General features: G+C 47.1%; 1 protein-coding gene across 4 annotated transcripts in view; it reads right to left on the reverse strand.

Moving 5' to 3' along the window:
- Ulk4 (unc-51 like kinase 4) overlaps nt 1–18,100 on the reverse strand; it is a 312,713-nt gene that overhangs the window by 67,643 nt on the left and 226,970 nt on the right. For all 4 annotated transcript variants that reach the window (XM_059268917.1, XM_059268919.1, XM_059268918.1 and 1 more), the window contains exon 35: nt 10,586–10,771. In XM_059268917.1, coding sequence (XP_059124900.1) covers nt 10,586–10,771 — 186 coding nt within the window. The remainder of the gene's footprint in view (nt 1–10,585; nt 10,772–18,100) is intronic.

The raw sequence follows: 18,100 nt of genomic DNA on the forward strand, positions 1-18,100 counted from the left end.
CAAGCCGGGGGTGGTGGTGTTTAAAGGGAGATGTGAGTGGGCCTTCTAGAAATCAGTGGGTAGACACCAACCTGCGCAGTGCCCTCCTCCCAGCAAGCCATGGGTTCTGTGTGAGCGACCAGACAGCTCAGGGTGTCTCTTAGGCTTGTCTCCCATGCACCCAGGCTGGATTGACGGAAGCACCTTCTCCACATCTCCACAGTGCTGATGGTGGGCACAGAAAGCACCAAGGCCTCGTGAACCCTGCCACGAGGCCTGAGGACCTGGTGGCTGTGCAGCCACAGGCCAGGAGCAGTTCTTAGAAAGGGCTGGAGTCCTGTCACTCTGTTACACCAAGAACTGTGCCAGAAGCCCAGCCGCCAGCATCTGCTCCACTCTGCTCCGGAATCCCTACGCTCTTTGTGCTGAGTCATCAATAGTCAAGGTGGGCAGTCTGCACCTCCTATCAGAGCCTGTGAGGGGCATTTCTCCAAGTCATGGCTCATGATAACACCTCATTTAAGAAAAAGAAGAAAATAAAATTTGAAAAGATGTGGCAGCCTTCACAGCCCAGAACTCTGATAAAAAAACTCAATGACGCATATTCAAAATCTTGTTCCTAGATCTGAGATGCATTTCACATGCTAATGTGTCCTACAATGAGACGGTAAAAAGTCCTACATATTTGGAAAATAACTCAAGTTTCTCCTGTAAAGTTTAAGTACAGGGATAGGGGCTGAGGGGATGGCTCAGGGGTAACAAGCCTGCTGTGGACAGCATTACCCAGTACCCAAGTAGAGCTGGGCGTGGGGTGTGTGCTTGCAATCATAGTGTTGGTGCCAGGGTGGAGACAGGAGGATCCCAGGAAAACAGCAAGCTCCAGGCTCAGTGAGAGATCATCTCCAGAAAGCAATAGAGAAAGACACCCAGCATTGACTTCCAGCCTCACACGGGCACACACACCTCCTCCCTGTACACATACAAAAGAGTTTAATTTTCACCTACACCAATGGAGAGATGACTGAATCATACAATCATGTCAAATAAACTAAAAATGTCCATTAAATTAGGGCTGAACTTCCCAGTGAAAGATGTAAATCACCTCCCACCCCAATAATCCTACTGCAAGGTGGGTTTCTCAGGAGCTACCTGGTAATGTCAACAAAAGTGCACTATCCACTTCGCACTTCTCAGGTTTAGCCTTCAACTCAAAGAAAATCAGAGCGTTGGATGCAGAACTACCCACTCCACAGCCCCGGACACAGAACTACCCACTCCACAGTCCCGGACACAGAACTACCCACTCCACAGTCCCGGACACAGAACTACCCACTCCACAGTCCCGGACACAGAACTACCCACTCCACAGTCCCAGACACAGAACTACCCACTCCACAGTCCCGGACACAGAACTACCCACTCCACAGTCCCGGACACAGAACTACCCACTCCACAGTCCCGGACACAGAACTACCCACTCCACAGTCCTGGACACAGAACTACCCACTCCACAGTCCTGGACACAGAACTACCCACTCCACAGTCCCGGACACAGAACTACCCACTCCACAGTCCTGGACACAGAACTACCCACTCCACAGTCCTGGACACAGAACTACCCACTCCACAGTCCCGGACACAGAACTACCCACTCCACAGTCCCAGACACAGAACTACCCACTCCACAGTCCTGGACACAGAACTACCCACTCCACAGTCCCGGACACAGAACTACCCACTCCACAGTCCTGGACACAGAACTACCCACTCCACAGTCCTGGACACAGAACTACCCACTCCACAGTCCTGGACACAGAACTACCCACTCCATAGTCCCAGAGGCTGGAAACAGGAAGCAGATTCTTCACATTTGGTCTCAGAGTGACACATGTGTCCTCAGGAGCACATGCCACAAGTCTTTACACTTCTCACCCTATACTCAAGTTTTTTACTATTTATTGTGCATGTGTGTGCTTAAAGGTTACGGCACGTGTGTGTGGGGGGGGGGCTGGTTCTCTCCTATCATGTGGGTCTGGGGGTTGAACTCAGGCTGCTCTGCTCTGTGGCCAGCTGAGCCCTCTCATCAGGGTTTCTCAGGTCATCTTGTGCTCTTCTGTGGCCATCGACTACTCAGTGACCTCTCTCCGTGTCTGTACCGTCCTCAAGTCCGGTGACTGGTCCTCTGGGTCACGGCTGTAATGAGGATGTGAGTGAGCACTGGCCACCTGGTCACCAGTCAGTGGCTTGGGAGGCCTGGCTTTGCTTCCCTAAGGACCTCCTCCTTCCGTGAGCCTGCTGAAAGCCGGGCAGCCTTGTCCTGCAGTAAGCTAGCAAAGCATTAACAACATCTTTCACCCCAAGGAACAGGGTGGAGGCTAAGCTTGCCCTCTCGTGGGTGTGTGGATTCTGGGAACCTGGAAGTCAGGCCCAGACCTCGGGGACTCTTGTGCTCACCTGCAGGGAAGCATGGGGATGGCAGCACTTGGGGAGTAAGCAGCTCTCATGTGGGGCTGGGCCCATGCTCTGTCCTTCCTCTGAGCCCTGCTGTCCTGGGGCTGCGGTTCTTTTTAAAACTATTATTGCATGCATGTATAACGTATGTGTGTAGTGCATGTACTAGGGCACACATGTGGAGGTCAGAGGACGTCTTTGTGGAGTAGGCTCTCTCCATCTTTCCATGAGTCCAGGGACAAAACTCAGACTGCCAGACAGAGATGGTGGGATGTTAGCTGCAGCTCTCGGTGGTCCGAGGCTGGGGTTCCTCACAGTGTACCTGTTTCCTGCCTGTGGTGGGTTGAGGACTCCTCAATCATAAATGCACTCTCTCAAGCCAATGCTATCTTCTAGAAACTTCTTGACCTGGGCTTCTATAACTGATGTTTTCCTGTTATCAGTGACATCCATTCTGACTCATTTTTATAGCTATTTTGACCATTTTGTAAAGTGTGTTTATGTGTATGTGAATATGCACACACAGCTCTACGTGTGTGTGTGTGTGTGTGTGTGTGTGTGTGTGTGTGTGAGAGAGAGAGAGAGAGAGAGAGAGAGAGAGAAAGAGAGAGAAAGAGAGAGAGAGAGAGAGAGAGAGAGAGAGAGAGAGAGAGAGAGAGAGAGAGAGAGAGAGAGAGGGAGGATATAGAAGACCTTGAGTCTGCAAGACACACCCCTGGAAACACCTTCATCCCCTTTCCTTCCTAGGCTTCTCAAGCTAGCTGAGTTCTTTTCTCTTTTTCCTTTTGGTGTTTCAATTTGCTAAAAAAAATTCCACATATCATAAAACTGACCATCTTACAGTATACAACTTAGTGTTCAGAAAACCCATGGAGTCATCACTGTCTCCACAGTCAATTCCAGAAGACTCCATCATTTCAGGAAGAAACACACACCCGTTACATACTGCACTGCCCACCCTCTGTACCTCCTAGCCATGCCAATCATTTTCTGTAGCTTTGGAGATTCATTTAGTCACTATCCATCCCAGATCTTTCAGGTGACAGAATCATATGGCCAGTATTCTGCATTTTCCGGTAATCACTTACTGCTTCCAAGTATATATATCTATAAAAGTTTTGCCATGAGCCAGGTGGTGGTGGTGCACACCTTTAATCCCAGCACTTGGGAGGCAGAGGCAGGCGGATCTCTGTGAATTCGAGGCCAGCCTGGGCTACAGAGTGAGTTCCAGGAAAGGCGCAAACAGAGAAATCCTGTCTCAAAAAAAGTTTTGCCACGTCACAACTTCATTTCTTTTGATGGTTAATATTCTATTACATGGACATATCACATTGTATTTACCCATTCATCAACTAATTTTTGTTGTTTCTCCTTTTGGTTCTTGTGAACAATGCTTTTTAGAACTTAATAAACAGAACGTCTGTTTATTACATAATGAAAGACATTTCTATAAAACCTTTGAGAAATGTATGTTTTGTAAGTCCCCCTTTTCAGTAATTCAGATTATTCTTACTCTTACACCTCTAAAGTGTACAATATCGGTACATTCTTCAAGCCCACCTAAAATCTTCAAATGTCTAGGTAGAATGAGCTAAGGAGACATCCGTGCGTTAGCCAGCAGGCATCAGTAAATCCAGCTGTCTCCCCAACATGCTGAGGCCACAGTGACACTGGGGAGCAGTTCCTCCGGATCACAACAGGAGGCCTTGCTTCTAAGAACATCATCCGAGAACAGGCTTCTCTCAGTTACATATGGCAGTCAGGACTCAATACTTCTACAGTGGATTAAAAACTGCCCAGGCTGTAAAGAGAATTAAAAAATCCATTTGCTGCCTTCTCATAGAGTGGAGCCCTTAGAAAGGGATTGTCTCCATTACATTTTCATCAGAGACCAGCAAAGAGAAGTGCGGCCTGTTGTTACAGTGCCTGGGAGGTAATGACTTCCAGGTTGCTAAGCAACGCCACAATGTTAAAGGCCCAAGTATCTGTGATCTCTAGAGACACTCAAATTTCATTAAACCCTGCTCATACCCATTGCACAAAAGGCCGTTAGGAGTTCATAACCAGGCTTGGGTTCTGGACATAATAATGATTTTTTTTTAAGTGGCATCAAAACTTCTATGGTACTTAAAAAGCAAATATTCTAGAGCTGCGATTAATACAATCTATCATGTTTCTAGCATCCATTCCTAGAAAGATGGCAAGTGTAATTGGTTTATAGTAAGTAAATGTGGTTAGTGTCCTGAAAAAGACCAATGCTGGGTGGGAATTCGAGAGCCTCTCTGAAGCAGAGATAAATACATCCCATGTATAAACCAGAGCAAGAGGCACAGGTGACATGAAGTGAGAGGCCGTCACTGCCTCAAGGAGGAGTTGACAGCAGCACCGTTTCAGCTGAAATGGAATCCACAACACCAAGGGGAATGATCCCTGGAACACCCTGGAAATGGGCCCTTTAGGGAGACATTTGAAGGGGCTAGTCCCAAGGCAGGAAAGCTTTGATGGGGCCCTGGTAAAAACTTTGTGTCATCCCTGGGACGCTGGGCCTCGATGTCTGATCTGTGTCTAGCCCAAGTTCTTTAGCTGTGGGTCATGACCCCACATGGAGCTGTGGAACTGAAGGTGAGGGTCAGGGGAATGCTGCTGAGCGGGCATCATGCCAAACAATTCAGATCCAGTGCACAGCTGAGTCAAGCTGGGTACAAGGACATCATACGGATCCAACAGGTTATATTTAGGAATATAAATATATGTACATACAAATACATACATGCATGTAATAACAATTAGTGAAGGAGAGTGAGGAGGGGTCTATGCGCGGGTTTGGAGGTGGGGGGAGAAGGGAGAACTATCATAATTAAATGGAGGTGTTTGCAGCATTGGCCCATGTCGCACCGCTCAGTGCTACTGAAGCCTTGCTGTGAATGCATCAGCCCTGTGCACTGTGCACAGTGTCCATCACACAGCACCTAGTGATGGACCTAGTGATGCTTGGAGCACCTGGGTTCAGCCACGGCAAACACAGACTCAGCATGTAAGGATCAAATTGGTCTATCTCTGGATTGTACTACATTAGAATATTTGGTTTTAAAAATTGCTGTTTGAGTTTCATACACAATTGTTTAATGAATTCTAGCTTGAGATTAGAACAGAATTTCTGAAGTGACCCTAAACACACATCTGCCACATTGTAATGTAATACAAAGAGGCGTGCTCGGATTGACAATAACAAAACCAAAGTGCAGCTGGAGCCCAACAAATGTGAAGAATGCTCCTGGTCCAGCAGTCACATTCATCTGAGATTAAATCTTCATGCAGAAATAAAGGCATCCATCCATCTCAGCAGTATGCAAATACACTGCTATTAATAAATGATAAGCGTATATGTATGCCAAATAATTGTTTTAAAATAAATTTCTTTGTGACTTATTATCAGTAAATATTTTATTTGTGTTCCTGTTTTATATACCTATATACCCAGGGCTGCATGGAAATTTCTCACGTGTAAAGGAGTAGTCACATGCAGGAAAAGTTTACAACTCCTTGCACATGAACACACACACACAGTCTCCGGAACATGTCTTCCTCTGGTAATTAAGAATTCTAAGCCTGCCACGGCCATACAGTTTGAAAGCAAAAAAAAAGCAAAAAAAAAAAAAGAATTCTAGGCAAGATATTTCCTTTCTTTTGTTTGTTGAAAAGATAGATACAGGGAACTCACTCGGGGAATTCCCAAGGTAACTGGCAGCCTCTGGCAGTCATTGGCAGGAAGATCTGCCCAGTACATCCATGACCAGCATACATGGAACCCAGGGAGGTGGGGGGGGGGGCTGCCCAGGAGACTCTCCAGAGCCTCCTACCAGAACTGCACGAGAAGCCTCACGACTCCACAACACTCACATTGACTATGTACTAACTTGGGTAAATGGTACTGGCTCTTGACAGTTTCTCTGGACTCACACTGACCCATCCTGGACCATCCTGACCTATCCTTGGTGGTATATATCTTTAATTCCAGCACTCAAGAGGCAGAGAAGGTGGATCTCTGTGAGTTCAAGGCTAGCCTAGTTTACATAGCGAGTCCAGAATAGCTTGAGACACTTAAGTGAGGAGGGAGAGACCTCATTTTATCTTGCTATACCTCTAACAGTATTTCTTTACTTTTGTGGTGAAATTAGGTCCATTGTGAGTGCGAGTTCTGCAGCTCCACCTAGTTATAAAACAGAAAAACAAGAACAAGCAGCAGATCCCAAGCCTGCCGTCACAGATCCCCACACGCCGTCTACTCCACAAAGCTGCCCACATGAAGCTGCCATCTGCAATGCCTGGGCCACGTTCACAGCATCCTGAGGCCAAGGGCCTGCAAGCTGGACACACCCAAGAGGGCGTGCCCATGTGACACTGATGCTCACACTTGTCCTTGTGTGGGTGGAACTCAGACAGGAAGTGACAGGTGGTCACTTGCCACGTTCTACACTGCTCAGGGACTTGACCTGACTCAGATGATGAGGGAATAAAGAAAGAGACAAAAAAATCTGTGATAGGTGGGCAGTGTTTGACGGAACGGCACCAACTATGCAGCAATCCAGAACCTCAGCACGTTATTATGTACACCGTACCGGGGGGTGTGTTAGCAGTCTCAGTCTGTGTTCATCTAGGAGCAAAAACCTGGGATTGCTAGTTTTTGTGCACACTAGTCAATCATTCCTAAACACTTGTACTTGGACCAGAAGAAGGTGTCATGGCACCTATAAGCCTCACCTGGAGGCTCAAGGCTTTAGTGTTCTTGACATGCCCATGCCCATGTCAACAACACCCAGGGCTTCCCGGGTCCCCACAGGCACAAGGCACAGGACAGAGATGTTTCGAGGCATGGATGCTTGTGAGACATCTTAATGTCATCACCTTCAGTCACCTCACTACTCCACACCTGACACCTTCACGGCCCCAGACACATGGGCCTGAAGATGACAGGAGTCATTGTCTTGTTAGCAGCCTTATTTCAGCCAGTCTTAACCCCAGAAAGTCAGCAGTACCTCATAGGCAGCATCATGCTGAGTTTTGGAGTGAGCTAGCTTTAGTTAACTGACGTGGAGGCTAATCTGCAGCCCTCCAAGAGTTGAGCGACACGTAGGCTTGGGAGGGACTGGAAGAATGCCCACCACAGCTTTAAAGCAAAAGCACAAAGTATAATTAAAAACCTCCAGTTTCCTGGTACACAGAGACAGGTAACTAGGTCTTCAGGTTCCATAGGCTCCATGTTGTTTTCTGAATACACTAAATATGACAGAGTAAGGGAGAGGACCTGGGGGACACATTCACACCTATCAGCAGAAATTAAACAGCCTGCTTCTTTGTTAGTGAAAACTATGGCTTCAGAAAGATACTATCCCAAGATTGGGACCCTACGCAGACATGCCAGGGTATTTCTTCTAATGACCACACATCCCCCCAAACCCACCAGTGACAGTCACGGTATTCCAGTCACAACGTGCTCCTTCTAGGGCCATTTGTACTTCAGGGTCACCTTCTCTGAATCCACAGGGCAAACCTACCTCAGGACGTTAAAAGATATGGAGCCATGTCCATGTGCTCCTGGCCAGCATGTGCATCCAATGACCTTGTTTCAGACAGACCCTTGAGGGAAGGTTGTCCCTCTGTAACTTCTTACAACTCAAATACTCCTAAGTGTGTCCTCCATAACTCCATCATGGACACCAGGCAGTCCCTCTGTGGAACCCGACCGCTATGGTCCAGGGAGCTGATGGGCAGGTTACAGGGACACAGGAGATCCAGCTGAGTTCCTGACTCCAACCCTGTGCCTGTCCAATCTTACCTCAGACCTGGGCTGGGGCACAGTGGGGAAGGAGTACAAACTGGGGACTAACTATACACTCACTAGAGCTGGCCTCAGGCTGGCTGACATCTGGGAGGCAGGAAGAGGAGGAGCCTGAAGGACTGAGGAGAAACAAACAACCGTTGATGACAAAGCTTTTGCGTTTTCTGCTAGTCCTGACTGAGCCCACTCTCTGAATGCCCATTAGAGACCAGGTCTAACGAGCAAGCTTCACCTCCCAGTCAAGAGTAGTGGATTCGACAGAGATGCTGCCACTGCCCTCAGAGAGCAGGATCTTCAGTTCCAACATTCACTTCCAAGCCTCAAATGCCATGAAAACTTGGGTCTGGTGGCTCTACCCTCTGAGTCCATTTCTGTCTCCCACTTGGGCTCCAGGGATCTCTGGGCTTCACATGGGACATATTTTCTCTTCCCTCTGTGTGTGATGCCAACATATCCTCCCATTCATAATTTAAACATCACATGCTATGCTTGCCATTGTCTTCATCGGGAGTGCCCTGTGACCTTGGCTGATCTTTTCAATTCAGCACCCCAATCCCCTGCTTCACATGCAGCAATAGAATGACTCTCCCAGGGTGTTTTAGAACAGTGGTTCTCAACTTGTGGGTAGCGACCCCCACAGGGCTTACATATTAGATATCCTGTATATTTAATATTTACATTACAATTCATAACAGTAGCAAAATTACAGTTATGAAGTAGCAACAAAATAATTTTATGGTTGATGGTCACCACAGTATAAGGAAATGTATGAAAGTCACAGCATTAGGGAGGTTGAGAACCGCTGCTCTAGATCAACGTTCTGTCCGATCTGCTTGGATGGAAGCCCACAGGATGCAAATGCGGATGAGAAGAGCAGCTGCTGGGATGTGCTAGGAGCCTTAATGCTGCTCTGCCACCTCCCAGCTTAGAACAGTCCATAAACTCACTGAGTCTTACTTTTCAGCCTGTAAAACCTGAACAGTCCTGGGTGCTGCTCTCTGAGACCATGTAAGATACAAATGAGACAATGTTGAAAGGCCGTTCACGGACCCCAGGGCAGTGGTGACCTCTGACAATCATGTCAGACCCTATAACTCACTCCAGCCACAGCAAGAACAAGCCCACACCACCAGCCTGTGATGGCCACAGACCTCAGGGTAGGGAAGAGCCACAGGGTGTGCTGCTGCCCGTGTTCCTCAGTGTCTGCCTTCAGAGCAGAGCAAGCAAGCAAGCCTTTCTTCAAGAGTGCTTTAAAGAGTACTGACATGGGACCCCCGTGAATGGGTCCCTGTGAACAACCCTTTCACAGGGGTCACATCTCAGACACCCTGCATATCAGGTATTTACATTATGATTCATAACAGTAGCCAAATCACAGTTATGAAGTAACAATGAAAATAACTTTATGGTTGGGGGTCACCACAACAAGAGGAACTGTATGAAAGGGTCTCAGCATTAGGAAGGGTGAGAATCAATGCTCTAAAGAGACACAAGCTGAATATTTTTTTAAAAAATAAGGAAAGAGAAATGAAAGAAAATTAGACAGAAGACGATATTTCCCCTTAGAATATAGTGCTGGGCAACAGAATTTACATTTTCCAATTGCCACAAAACTAAAATATACAATAACACCACACGTAAGCAAAGCAAGCAAAATTAACATGCCAGTAATGGGTAGATGTTCCTAGATGAGCCCTAGAGTGTGGTGGGCTGGCAAGGGCCATCATTGCTTCTGGGGACTCAGGGACATGGGAAGGAAACATCACGCAGACCAAACGTGGTGAAAGACAGAGAGTGTGCAAGTCCATTCCAGATTAAACTATGACACACTGGACGGTATCTTAGACTAAGGAAAAAAGTCACTGAAGTTACAAACCAGGGCAGTCAGCAGAAGTAGAACACATACGGCAGGCGTGGAAGAATGGAACCAACGTTAACTCCTAACCAGGGCTACTACAGCCAGAGAAGAATTCTCTCCTCCTCCTCCTCCTCCTCCTCCTCCTCCTCCTCCTCCTCCTCCTCCTCCTCTTACTCCTCCTCCTCCTCCTCCTCCTCCTTCTCCTTCTCTCTCTCTCTCTCTCTCCTCCTTCCTTTCCTTCCTTCCTTCCTTCCTTCCTTCCTTCCTTCCTTCCTTCAAGAATGATGCCTCTTACATTTCTCAAATAGTTCAGAAAAACATAACACATATAGACTATGACCAATGTCAGCCACAGATGAATGTACAAGAGGCAGCTGGGAGGCCAAGGCACTTGTGAAACATTTCTGGAGATGAGAAATGAGGTCCCTGCCCAGGCTGGGTGCCATGGGCCGACTCACCATCCTCCTGAGTATCCGCAGCAGAAGCTTCTGGTCCTTTGGGTCTTCCTTGGCCACCAGGAGGTCAGCAAAGGTCTCCAGGTTTTCCGGGGACAGACTGTCCGGGTTCTCCCCTCCATACAGCTGCACCAGGATGGACAGGCACTTGGATGAAACCTCAGAGATCTCAGGGTCCTCACTGGGAAGCTGGAAGTGGGCAGAGAGAGCTGAGTAAGTTCTACCTGGTATGATGTGCCACTCAAGACCAGCCCGAACCAGCTTCACCATGGGAGGCTCAAGACCAGCCCGAACCAGCTTCACCATGGGAGGCTCAAGACCAGCCTGAACCAGCTTCACCATGGGAGGCTCAAGACCAGCCCGAACCAGCTTCACCATGGGAGGCTCAAGACCAGCCCGAACTGGCTTCACCATGGGAGCTCAGGTGTGAGGAGAAGGCGAGGAACATTCAAGGGACTGCACCATTTAAACACTACAATGCGTTAAAGAAGCTATTCCGGGGCTGGAGAGATGGCTCAGAGGTTAAGAGCACTGGCTGTTCTTCCAGAGGTCCTGAGTTCAATTCCCAGCAACCACATGGTGGCTCACAACCATCTGTAATGAGATCTGATGCCTCTTCTGGCCTGCAGGTATACATGCAGCCAGAACACTGTATACATAATAAATAAATAAATAAATAAATAAATAAATAAATAAATGAATGAATAAATAAATAAATAAATAAATAAATAAATAAATAAATAAATTTAAAAAAAAAAAGAAGCTATTCCGCACTAAGTCCAGCACCTTGTACACTTTCCACCATCCACTGAGGCTGAGGAATGGCCAGCAGCCAGTGGTGATCAGGATGGATCTCAGACATGTAGCCAACACACACTTTCTCATGTATTCACAGTGGGGTGCACCAACTGCATCGACAGCCTTGGCTTTCGGACACTTCTCTCCCCATGCCCTTGGTTTTCTTTCTTAAGACAGGGTCTCACTGTGTAGCCCAGGCTAGCCTCAGCCCCCCACCATGCTGGAGTCACAGATGTGTCCCTGAATACCTCTTTAGACACAAATTTACTAGTAACTTGTTTAGGAAACCTCTACTACATAAAAGATACCAAGGCTTACTATTCCTAAGACATTTTAAAAAGCTTTTATCAACAGGGTGTTTTTCCTTATTTCCTTCTTAGCTCACTATGGTACAGACAAGCTACTGGCTTTGGGGGAGCTTCTGTGTCCTGCCACTTAGCAGATTATCACTTTCTGCTGCTAAGTAACATTCCACTCACTAGATATCCCACTCTTTATGCACACATTGAGGAAAAGGTGGCTTGTTTCAGATCTGAAGCTATAAAACTCCCATGCATATCTGTACAGGTCCTAAAAATAAGCATTCACGTTCATTCTCCAGGAAGCCCAGGGTAGCTGCCAGACTGTGCCTGGGGGACTCAACATTAGTCATGCATCTTCCCATCACACAGTCCAGCTGATGCAGCGGCACGGTCCAGCCTCGCATGCGTCGCACTCAGCTTCATGTCGTTCACGCCGCTCCTCTCGGGCACCTGCCGCGCCGCCCCCCCCCCCCCCCCCCCGTACCCATCCACTCTTTGTCCATTAGTAATGAATATTCACTGTTGACATTTCAGAGTTCCTTAAACATTCCTGGTGCAGCTCCCCCTGGCTGGCTTACATTTCCCAAGCATTCCCTCTGGTCTGGGAACAGGTTCTTCTTGTCAACTTCACAAAGACTTTGGCAGAAAAAAATGGTTTTGATGAATTCCAATTAATGGATTTTCTATTCCTAGGAATGTCTTGGATAAACATTCAGGCCTGAAGATTTTGACTTATATTTTTTTCTAAATTTCTTACAGTTTTATATTTTACACTCAGGTTTCACTTAATTTGAGGTTAACTTGCATATATGATGCTGGACCTCAGGAAGAAGACTCTGTTTCTTGTGAGTCACCCCCCCCCCCCACTCCCCACACTGAACATCCTGTTGCTCCTGAACACACATTAGTTAAAAATCATCCAGGAGGGCTCAGCGCTAAGAGCACTTGCTGCTCCGGGAGAGGACCCAGTTTGGCTTCCAGACTCACAACCACCTGTAACTCCAGGGGACCCAATGCCCCCCCACACACACGTGTGCATACCTACACACATGAATACACAATTAAAAAAGCAAATCTTTGTAAAATCACCTGGACACGTTTACATTGTCTTACTGCATTCTTTATTCTGATTGGTCCATCCAGATATCTATCCCACCACTGGTCACACTGTCCTCACACACCCTGGAGAGCTCCCCTCCCATGGCTTTCTTCTCTTTCAAAAATTACTTCAGCTGTTTTAGGGTGTCTGCTTTTCTTTATAAATTTTAGAACCAGCTGCCTGTCTCTGGAAATCTGCTGGCGAGGCCTCAGTGCAGGCGTGAGTGTCTCTCTCCATCCATTTCCGTCATCCTTGATTTCTTCCCTGAGTTCTGCAGTGTTCTGGACATGCCCGCTACCTGAGGGCTGCGGTGCACTTCACTCTCTTTGCAACAATTTTACACAGTATTGTTTTTTAATTTGAGTTTCTACACACTTGTTGTTAGTTTACACATCCATCCAGGATTTTTAAAAAGTGAATTTTCAGGTGTAATGCCAAAGTCACAGATCCATGATCATATGTGGTCGTACATTTTGATGAGCTTGACTGTCGGCTCTTCACCGTGTCTGGACTTTGCAGCCTGGATGGAATGACTCAACTCTGAGTGTGGTCTACACAGTCAGGCAGGGCTGGCTTCCTTCGAGAACGCTGCCTTTCTTCTCATTCCCCCGTCCTACTCAGAACGTTAGTGCCATGTCACCTAAGAATGGCGGCCACGGCATCACGACTCCCCTAATCCTGGGAAGTGGGATGGAGTCGCTCGCTTTTAAATATGATGTTGGCTGTAGATTTTTCATAGGCGTTTTATCACCTTGAGAAGGCTTTCCATCTAATCCTAGTTTGATGAGAATTCTTATCAGAAACTAGTGCAAGACTTTGTCAACTACTTTTTCTGTATAGATTCATGTTATATCCAATTTCTTCATAATACTGTGTATCTGGCAGGATATATTCACTGACATTTGCTGAACAAACCTCATACATCTGGAGGGAATCCTTCTGGGCCACTGTGTTCTGCTACACACGGGTATGCTCAGTTCATGAACACTGCACCAAGGACTGCCGAATCTTAGGTCATGAGAGATACCAGCCTGCGGTTGTTTTGATTAGTGGTGTTTCATGTATGCAAGGCACGTGTGTGTGTGTGTGTGTGTGTGTGTGTGTGTGTGTGTGTGTGTGTGTTGGGTTTTTCTTTTGCTTTTCTGGTCATTTTTTTTCAAGTCAACATCAGCCTGACCCCAGCCTCAGTACATGGATTGGGAAATACTTTCCTCTCTTTTATTTTCTCTAAGAAATTAAAGCTGTTGACCAATCCTCTGTCTGGTAGAATATTCTGGTGAAATTGTCTGGGTTTGGAGAGATTAGAAATTCAATTTCTTTAATGATTCTAGAACGACTCAGTATCCATCTTGAAGTTTTTTGTTATAAGAGAACAGATTAATTTCTTCATGAGCACAGAGTTGTTCAGAACATTCCCAAGGCTCCTCTCAGAGGCTGTGCCCATGTCCTCCATTCCAACCCACACCATTTATTTCTGGTTCTCTAATCTTTGCCAGTTTCTTGTAAGCTTTTAATTTTGCTTTTGTTTTCCAAAGAGTTATTTTTTATTTAATTTGTTTTCCTCTTTTTATTTGCTTTGAGTTGATTTTATATTTACTTCATTCATTTCCTAAGGTGGCATATAAGGTCTCCCCGCAGCATTTTTATACACACGTTCCTGTACTTTGCTCTTACTCATTACCCTCCCCTCCTGCACTCCCCCACTCTGCTTGCTGATCCACTTCCTACCCCCCATCCTCTCTCCTTCCTTACTAATTTTGTTTGCTGTGCAGCACTGGGGATTGAGCCCTGGGCCTCGGGAATGCCTGGCAACCACTTCGCTGCGAAATGCCAGCTCCAGGCCCTGTTCCTCCTCTGAAGCATCCTCACTACAGAACCCAGGCTGGCCTCAACCTCCCAAGTGCTGGGTCATACACAGTGCCACCACCCCAGGCTCAGCTTTCCTTTCTCTAATTTAAGTTTCTGGTATTACAGATTTTTCTCTAACTGATATTTCAGCTATAGCCTACAAATTTTGATGTATTTTCATTTTAGTTCAATTCTATGTATTAAAATTTCCTTTGAGAATTCAAGTGTGTTTTCATTGTAGATGTTAAAAATTTTCCTGCTGTCTGACTGACTCCTAGCTTGGCTTCATCGGTGTCAGGGAAGTAACTCTAGGAGAAAGGCCAGCTCTGGCTCACAGCTCAAGGGTGCAGTCCATCATGGCAGGGGTCAAAGCAGCCAGAGCCTGAAGCAGTTCACAAAATCCACAATCAGGAGGCAGAGAGGGACAGGTGCCGCTGCTCCGCTGCCTTCTCCACTACATGGGCTCAGTCACGGATCCCAGCCAGGGAATAGCCCCAACCTCTATCAAAGTTATAATCATCCCCATGGGCATGTGTAGGGCCCACCTCCCAAGTGCTTCTAGGCTCTAATCCCCACAGGCTTGTGCAGGGCCCACCTCCCAAGTGCTTCTAGGCTCTAATCCCCACAGGCTTGTGCAGGGCCCACCTCCCAAGTGCTTCTAGGCTCCGTCACCTTGACAACTAACACTATTGCAAATGGCTTATTCTATGTAGAAACTTCACTAGTTTTATCTTCATTGTTTATTACACTCCTAATTTTATTTATAGACTCAACCACATCCAATTAAATTTGAACTTAAACATATCACCACTATACTTTACACCCATTTGGCACCTTGTTTTCTCTGTCAGCCTAGCTTCTCGGAAGCATTCTTCCTGGCCACCTTGAGTACTCTGTGGGATGATGAGACATAAGCAGATAAACATATGCAGCCTGGACATGATTCTAAGGAAACACACACTTGAATTTTAAGAACTGTTTTAAAGTAATTTAAAATCACAGTTGTGGTGTGTTTGTTTCTCTTTGATCAATGTATCCAACACAATGTATTTCAGACATCTTTCTATTCTATTCTAAAAATATTACCTACCACAGTGCTTTGTCAAAAGTTGTATCAGGAAACTCAGTTCCAGAGAAGAAAATACAAAGAACAAAAACAACCACTTCACAGCAACGTTTCCTGCCCCTTTGATGTTGCTGACGCACCAGGAGACGGATCTCTGCACTGTTAGGACATCTTTTACAGGATTCCACCCAAGGCCATCCATCACACCTGCCCACCTGGCTTCAGTGAGAGTATCACTTAGGGCTGGAAATCCCAGTGTCTGCGATGCTGCCCCCTCTCCCCTCTCATTGGATAGAGGGATGCTGATAGGTCTCCACCCCCAACACATCATACTCTGAAATGTGGGGATTTAGAAGGACAAAGACCTGTCACTCCTTGTATTGATTTGATTCTAAACCTACATATCACAGATTTAGAAACCACCCCAAAGACAAACCGAAAGGCACAGGGGGTAGAGATGGGTCCTGACTTGTCCTGAGTGGCGTCCACAACGCCCTGCAGGGTTTGCTGCCGAATGGTAGGAAACACAACTCCTTTGAAAGGTTCTCACCTTAACACAGAACGGCTGAAGCTTCAGAGAGCGAATGTGTCAACAGTCATTTGAGAGATCAAATACTGAGTTATAACATTTAATAATAGCAAGCTTTCATATAAAAATTTGGATTTAGTGGTTTTGGTGTTTTTATTTTTTCCCACTATTGGAAGTATTTGCCACAAATCCTTATCCCCACAGTGAACCTGGCTCCACGAACTCTCTGGCGTCCCAGGTCCCCCTGTCCTGACCTCTGGGTGACACACCCATCTTATAAGCTGATTTGTCAACTGCTTTCCCCTCCGAAATGCACAATTCCTGGCTTCTAGTCAGTCCTTTAAACACTTTACAGAGTGCTCACTGGTTCCACCTGGTTTATAACAGCACAGATGGGAAAGAGGTGTAGACAGAGCTCAGGAGCACAGTGAGGCATGCTGGGATGAGCAGGAAGGACAGATTCCAAACAGGGAAGTAGAAAAGGAACAGAATTTGCTTTCAGCCCTGAAATGCATCACCAGAAGGTAAGATGGGAAGAGTGAGGAAGGATCTGTCGTCCGGCTGTGACAGCCTTCAGGCCTTGCGGAGACAGCCAGGACTGGACAGCCAGGGTCTTCCGACCATGCGACCATGCACTGAGGTCCCACGGGATGGGGACACTGTCAGAAGGAGCCACAGCACTAGAGCGCGGGCACCTCTGTGCAAGAGGGTGAAGGGGTGATGGTTTGTCTGGGAGGGCACTCCCAGGGGGCTTCACCGGTGCAGGAAGGTGCACCCTGCAGGTGGACAGTGCAAGCCCCTGGGCCGGGGTCCTGGGCTGAACAAAAGGAGGTGGGTGGGTGGACGAAAAGGCATCTACTGCATCCATTGCTCTCTGCCTCCTGACTGTGGACACAAGTGACCAGCTGCCTTATATGATGAACTCTACCCTCAGACTGTGAACCAAAATAAACCTGTCTTTGCTGTCATACTGTCACAATTACTCTCAGGAAGGTCCCAAGGCCGAGAGTACAGGAGGCATGAGGTGAGAGGCAGTTACAGTGGGCACATGATATCACACCAGGCTGCATCATCATCAGCCTGGGCTCCTTTGAGGAAAGTCCTCTGGCCAGAGAGCAAGGGCAGGAGCCACGCGGATGCGGGAGGAAAGACTTTCAAGGTTTCCACACCAAGATCAAAGCCCATGACATCACTTTGGAATGCATCCAAAACTAGGAAGGACGAAGAAGAAACGGCAAAATCTGGAAATTCCTTCATTCCAGAATCTGAGTGGTAACATGTGTTGGGGTGCAAACCTTTCAACTTCTCGGTTGGGAACTTTAATAAAAGTGTTATAGGAAAAGAAAAAACAAACCAAAAAAAGAGATGGCAGTGTGCTTGGTGTGAGGATTTGAGAGGAGGCATCAGGGCTGGGCTGAGTGTGCAGTGAGGACAGGCCAGAGGATCTGGGCAAGAGCAGGGGAAGGGAGCATGGTCTGCAGACATGGAGGTCAGCTAACCACACTGCTGCCACTCACAGCAGGCTCAGCTGTCACCATGGGGAATCATTTATGCAAGGGGTACACAGTTATGCAATTCATGGGGTCACAGCAAAATTCCCAACCTGGAAACTCTCAACATGCAGGACTGTGGTGCATAGCAACACAGTTAGAGCTTCAACGCCACCCACAATGGGTGTGAAGTAGGAAACCTGTTCTTAGTGAGTCCCCACCAGCTTGTCCACCACACATGGCAGAAATCAGGAATGCTTTGCTCTGCAGTACCTTCTGGCCGAGTCTCAGCTCCAGATTCTCAGGGAACAATGTGGCACTGCGTTTGTGTCCCCGAGGGGGACAATGACATCAAACGACACACCAACACACATACACAACCCAGG

This window comes from Peromyscus eremicus, chromosome 7 (genome assembly GCF_949786415.1).
Source record: "Peromyscus eremicus chromosome 7, PerEre_H2_v1, whole genome shotgun sequence".
In the NCBI taxonomy this organism is placed as follows: domain Eukaryota; kingdom Metazoa; phylum Chordata; class Mammalia; order Rodentia; family Cricetidae; genus Peromyscus; species Peromyscus eremicus.